The 6,562-nt window shown below is 42.6% G+C and overlaps 1 protein-coding gene across 1 annotated transcript in view; it reads right to left on the minus strand.

Annotated features, from left to right (window-relative positions):
• LOC115552917 (F-BAR and double SH3 domains protein 1) overlaps positions 1-4,241 on the minus strand; it is a 13,914-nt gene extending 9,673 nt beyond the window's left edge. The window contains exons 1-7 of the mRNA XM_030369304.1: positions 4,046-4,241; positions 3,388-3,485; positions 3,142-3,187; positions 2,260-2,333; positions 1,982-2,126; positions 1,099-1,235; positions 143-206 (exon numbers count right to left, since the gene is read on the minus strand). Coding sequence (XP_030225164.1) covers positions 143-206; positions 1,099-1,235; positions 1,982-2,126; positions 2,260-2,333; positions 3,142-3,187; positions 3,388-3,485; positions 4,046-4,066 — 585 coding nt within the window. The 5' untranslated portion in view covers positions 4,067-4,241. The remainder of the gene's footprint in view (positions 1-142; positions 207-1,098; positions 1,236-1,981; positions 2,127-2,259; positions 2,334-3,141; positions 3,188-3,387; positions 3,486-4,045) is intronic.
• Positions 4,242-6,562: the final 2,321 nt, after the last annotated feature.

Below are 6,562 nucleotides of genomic sequence, written 5' to 3' on the forward strand. Positions count from 1 at the left end.
AAATATGCCCAACATTTACTGAAATCACTATTCCGACAAAAATGGTAGAATAAGCCATTTATTTGGTCCATTAACGTAATATTTTTCAGTGTCAAAGCAGTAGACCGTTGACTATTAAAGAGTTGATATATTCAACCCTAACCTTGGCGCTCATTTTCTGTAGTCCTGTTCTGAAGTGGAAGATTCTATGGTCACTCTTCCGGGCCCTGAGCAGTTAGACACAAAACACTTGAAGGAAGGCTTGAAAGCAGAAAGGAAAACGAGTTTTTAGTTTTGACAAAGAAAATGTCCCCTTAATTATTCTTTTAGCCAAAGACCATGCTTTATCAGACATTCGCACTAGGCCATGTTTTCGTTTTACTGCGTATGCATCACATCATGATCTAGGACAATTTTATATCTTATATCATAAAACTCTTAGATATTGGAAGAAACTGCTCCGTGTCTTATGATAATTATCACAAAGAGGCAGACATGTGAAATATGTAACACGTATATCTCACACACGCACGCACACGCACACACATTCCCATGTGTTTCTATCGTCCTTTTGTGTATGCTGCTTCTAGCTCCAGACCCTTAACAAGGCACACCTGGAGACCTAATCAAGGGGGCTGCATGTATATAGAGAGGAGCTGCATGGCAGTTGCTCTCTGCTCCATGCTCTGCTCTCTGCTCCATGCTCTGGTCTCTGCTCCATGCTGATCGTTGTCTGCTGTGGCCTGCTGTCGCCTGCTGCCTGGTTGTATCGCTGCCGTCAACCGCTTACCAGTTCTGTTTGGTCATTACTTATTTTGGGTTGAGCCAGGAAGCCGTGTAGGGGAGGCCTGCCATTCTGTTTGTTCTTTTTCTCCTGTTTTGATTGTGGCTAGGGAGGATGAGCAAATGTATTTTTATTTAGCCTTAGAAAGATCGTTTCTTGTTTCTAGCATGGGGATACCTTTTATTTGTTTTGTTGACCTGTGGGTCTCCCCGAAGGGAAGTGCTCGAGTTGGCAATAAACACCTTTTACTTTGGACTGCCTGACTCCTACTTTCTTTTTGATCTGGTCTGTTACTCCCCCTACCGCTAGCCCACTTAGGGGACGCACACACTGACCTGGCCTGTGCCTCGGCGGCCTTTTCTCGGGCTGCGTCTGCGATGTGGTCCAGCTGGTGGTACCTCTTCTTGATCCGGTTCAGCTCCCGTATCGCCTCCACCACCTCCACTTGAACCCTCTGGAGCAGCTCCAAGCCCTGAGGTGGACAAACACGCACACACAACACACATGCATATATATATATATACAGAAGGAATTAAATGATCAAATATATCTTTTCCACAGAAATATAATAAATTAAAATCACTGAATAAGAAGATAGCATAATTAATATTAGTTATTTAGATTAGTTTTATTCTAGATTAAATTTCAGTGAAACTGTAATAAAGATAATGTACAGTAGTGAGTTTACATTATTCATCTAAAATCTGATTCGTCTGATAAAATAGATTTTTTTTTTCCAAATGCTTCACATTACTTCTGGGTCTAGAAACACTTTAAATTAAAATACGTAAACTAATACATAACTGTTAAAAAGCTTAGCTTGATTCATGATTCCGTTGTAACCTTTTAATTATCAGTATACTTGTGAAATGTCAGCTTATCAGGGAACCACAGCAGGAAAGAGAGTAAACGTAACCATCCAAATGTTCAAAAGCTAAACTAAAGGCCAGGGATGGGAGGTGTGTGGTGTGTGTGTGTGTGATGACAGGACACAAAGGGTCAACCCTGAAGTTATAATAACTGCTAGTCCACAACACTTAACAAGAATGACAAGATAGATAATAAACATCTTGTTTTGTTTATATTTTCAAGAACATTAATAAAAAATAGAAGGGTTTGGGGTTTAAGAACTTTAACATAAAATAAAAAAAGTCACCTGTTAATATCTGATTACCAACGCAGTAAAGTCCCACTGCCCAGGCTGTGACTATTACTTACCCTCTTAGCTCGAACTTCCTTTGCACAGCGAAGGTTCCTTGACGTTTCTCCTAGGAGCGAGCGGTACTCTTCTGCTGCGGCCAATCGCGCTACGGCACTTTTAGCACTGGCGTCTAGAACGGACCGCCAAATACCGAACACACTGCTGGAAACACACAGTCACGCACACACAACAATATGGATCAATGCAGAGTCGCCAGACATTCTACGAAGTGTGTGTGTGTGTGTGTGTGTGTGTGTGTGTGTGTGTGTGTGTGTGTGTGTTTAGCAATATCTACCCAAACGTAACTGCATCAGTCTTTCCTCTCTGCCAGTCTCTCTTCTGGTACTGAGCAGCCAAGCGTTGCAGAGTCTGGAGAGGTCAACAGTTGAATGTTACGGTCATAGTTCTGTTCATTTCTATAGTTATAATAGTTTAAAACATCTGTAGTCGTAACAGTTTAAAACATAGGTTGTTTTATAGTTATAGTTCAAACATGGGTAATAGCCCCTCAACTTGATGAGTGACCTTTGTTGTAGCCCTCAGTTGCTCTCAAATTAGATATTTTTTTAAATCTATATCTTTTAAAAGTCTCACTTAATGCGCCACACCAAACACAGAAAAACACACACACACACACACACACACACACACACACACACACACACACACACACACACACACACACACATCAATTCTTGTCTCTGAAGAAACTTCTCTGATGTAATATATTAACACAAACACATCCACACACACACTTGGATGTGACATTCCCCACAAGTTAAACAAACACACACACACACACACACACACACACACACACACACTAGCTTGAAGAGAGGTGTGAACAAATGCTGTGCAGAAAACAGATTCCAATATGTTTGTTTTGTGTACACTGGGCCATGGGAGTAGGGATGCAGGGTGAACCTGATCCAGGAGCAGCACTCAGGGCCCAGAATAGGTCCCTGGTCGATGGCTAATGACCAATTCCTGATAAAATACAGAGTCGCTCGTACTGCACCGAGTGTGTGTGTATGTGTGTGTGTGTGTGTGTGTGTGTGTGTGTGTGTGTGTTTCCATGTAGTCTGTGTCTGTATTTCTCTGCATGTAGTGTGTGTGTGTGTGTGTGTGTGTGTGTGTGTGTGTGTGTGTGTGTGTGTGTGTGTGTGTGTGAACTTGCCTGCCCATAGTCTTTCTCTATAGCTGCTCTTTGTTTACCGAAACACCTAGAAAAAAAGAACACTTATGATCACTTATGACAATAACACAAAAACACACTATTGCACGCACACACACACACACACACACACACACACACACACACACACACACACACACACACACACACACACACACACACACACACACACACACACACACACACACACACACACACACACACACACACACACACACAATATGTGACCTCATCTCTTCCAGCAGTTCAGTGTCCAGCTGCTGTTTGGTGTGCAGTTTCCCCAGTTGCTCTGAGAACACCTGCTTCACCTGCTGGCTTTCCTTCACCTGCATGTGCACATCAACGTTGGTACGCAAACAGCACTGAAATCACATATTCTTTATTTTTCTTGCCTGTCAAATAACCACCGCAAGTGTTGTTTATTGTCCTGTATCCGTTTACTCTTGTATCTTTTTTGTTAGGTCTGCTCGTATTGATTGAAATGGAAAAGCACCTTGAGATGGCTTGAAATCAATCGCGCAATACAAACTAAAGGTTGTTATAGTTATTATTAAAATACACTGAAAGACAGCAAACATTGAAAACAGAATGAAATAATATAGAATGAGGAGTTCATCTTTGAAATTTTGTTATTTTAGATTTTGACTGGTGCAACATCGCGATTAGTTTTAAGGCTGACTGATGCTGACCAGATTCTCACAAACAGCACTTCCATTCGGGAGAATTAAGTAGAAAACCGGTGTGACCAATCAATACACCAGGATGTGTCCACATCGTCCACATCGTGTGCAATCTATCATACATTAACATTAACTTCAGACCAAATATATATATGTCATTCATCCAAAATTAACCACATATATGAGCGTGCATGTGTCAGACCTACCTTCCTCGGCGGTGGCTGCATCGCTCTGTCTCCATATGCACGCGCTCCTCAGCCAGCGTGAGCGACGTCCTGCTTTCTCCACGAGCTCCTAGGCGAGGAACGGACGCGTCGCTGCGTCCTCCTATCTCCACTTCACGCCCAGTGGCTACTGTTCATTAGCGGCAAGTGGGGCTCGGCCCCACCTACTCTCAAAAGAAAAAGAAAAAGTTAAAAAAAATTATGTAAAAAAAATATATATATAAAAAAAATCTCCCCAGAAAGTACTGTAAAATAATAAATTCGGCGCTTTTACTTCATTTTTAGTCGACCCTGGCTTGCTTCTCCAGACTCGTCTGGAGGGGCAAGAGGGGCTCGAGCCCCACCAGCCCAATGTAATGTGTATTGGACTTGAAAATTGAAATGCGCAGGCTCAGAGTGTAAAGAGATTATTTTACTTCTGGTGGAGCTAGCCCCACCGGGACCGCCATGGACATATATGGTTCGTTCCACTACAGTGTAATTTCATTTTTCACCGTTCATTGCCTGTAGTGCAGGGGTCTCAAACTCAATTTACCTGGGGGCCGCTGGAGGTAGTCTGGGTGAGGCCGGGCCGCATCAAGTATCCCACAAAAAAGTACAAATATCCAGTCTTCTCAAGCTTTACTATTAACAGTTCTGCAACATGAATGCTTTTTTGAACATGAATGGCTCTTTTGAACATGAACGGCTCTTTAAAACATGAATCTTCTTCAGAACATGAACTGTCCTTCTGAACATATGGCTTCTCTTGCCTACACCTCCTGATCACTTCTGCTCTTCATCTGTTCATTTTAACACGGGAAGAAAAAATAAGAAAAAAGCCCTAGACGCGCAGATGATTGCGGCAGAGAAACTGAGTAGTTTAAACTTCCAGGGTCGAATATTTTTGAGAAGAGATGCATGTAATAATTTCCTAAATGTATTACATGATTTTATCTCATGATATATAAATTTCAATTAATATGTGTCGGCCTCAACTTAATACAAAACACACTTTCACACCGTCGATATTTCCTCTCCCACTGGACACACACACACACACACACACACACACACACACACACACACACACACACACACACCCCTACCGACGTATCCAGGCCCATGCAGTTATAAAATGCAATCAACCATGACAAAACATAGACATTTTCTATAAATAGCCTAACAACGTTTGCAGTGAGAAAAACTGACGCACATTTCATGCTCAGGGATATGAAGCTCCACAACTTGAGGAACTCGTTTGCTAAGCGGTTAGTTTCAGATGCTTCAGTAAGCTCGAAATACATCAGAGGAGTCACACAGGAGAGGGCGTATCTCCAGCGCACACACACTTGGGAGAAGCCATACCATTGGCCTACGTACATTTCATCTCCATCTTATGCAAGGTTTTTGTGTGCAGCAAGCGTTATAAATGAGGCCCCCGGGCAAGCGCAGCGACTCAGCAAAAAAAATAAAAATAAAAAGTGACAAACTTTGTCAAGTAGGGGGCCACAAAATATCGTCCGGCGGGCCGCAATTGGCCTGCGGGCCGCGAGTTTGAGACCCCTGCTGTAGTGTGTGGCGTGATGAGTCATGACTTGAGTGACCTCACAACTCACCTCACGTGTCGCGCGCGAAAAGGTCCGGTAGCGAAGAAGAGAAGGAGAAGGATAACTTTGCTAACAAACATGTCGGAGGCACACAAACAAAAACGAGTCGACAACATGAATGAGGTAGATCATCTATTGGAGCACAGATTTGAGACCACTTTCCCCCGTCGACCACTCCTCCAGCCGGTAAGCCTCAGCTTGTACCCACGTCCTTCCCCAGTTGGGCTTACTTTTCTTTTTTATCTTTTTGTGCCAAACCGTGTTCATTATAATAAAGTGTTTTATGTTATTCTTGAACTCCGTCTCCCGCCCTCCCTGATTGAATGAATGAGTGTCTTTTTGTCAAAGGTGACAATCATAGTAATAGTGTACAGGTCCTTGAGCCCTAACCCGAGGTGGCGTTGTCGGTAACAAAGAGAAGATACTCTGATTTAAATTCGTAAATCCTCCTCGTATCGCCACAAACTATGCGACACAAAACTTGGAGGAGAAATTAGAGGTAAAACGTCTTGTGCTTTTCAATCTGTTTATGTTTTTCCCATCTTATATGTTCCCACTCCTGGCCTACACCTTGTCGTGGTGAGTGGGCTTTAAACCAAGACAGGCCATTCTGAATATTTTCTTTCACAGCTATTATCTTTGATTTCTCCTCCAGGGCACTGCCTAGGCCTATGGGAGGTCTACTCCATGGTAAAATGATATTGGGTTCTTAAAGTAGCTCTTACAGCTGTTTGCACTAGTATCATTTTATTCTGAGGTTTACGGAAGCTTAGTTTAAAGTTTAAAAACGTTTAAAAACTATACTTTCATTATTGCAATGTGGGTGGAGCTGAGGGCTGAATAGAGAATGGGAAACACCAAGCCAGGGCTACAAACAGCATGGTGGGACACTGACACGTAAGTAAGACCA

This window comes from Gadus morhua, chromosome 10 (assembly GCF_902167405.1).
Source record: "Gadus morhua chromosome 10, gadMor3.0, whole genome shotgun sequence".
In the NCBI taxonomy this organism is placed as follows: domain Eukaryota; kingdom Metazoa; phylum Chordata; class Actinopteri; order Gadiformes; family Gadidae; genus Gadus; species Gadus morhua.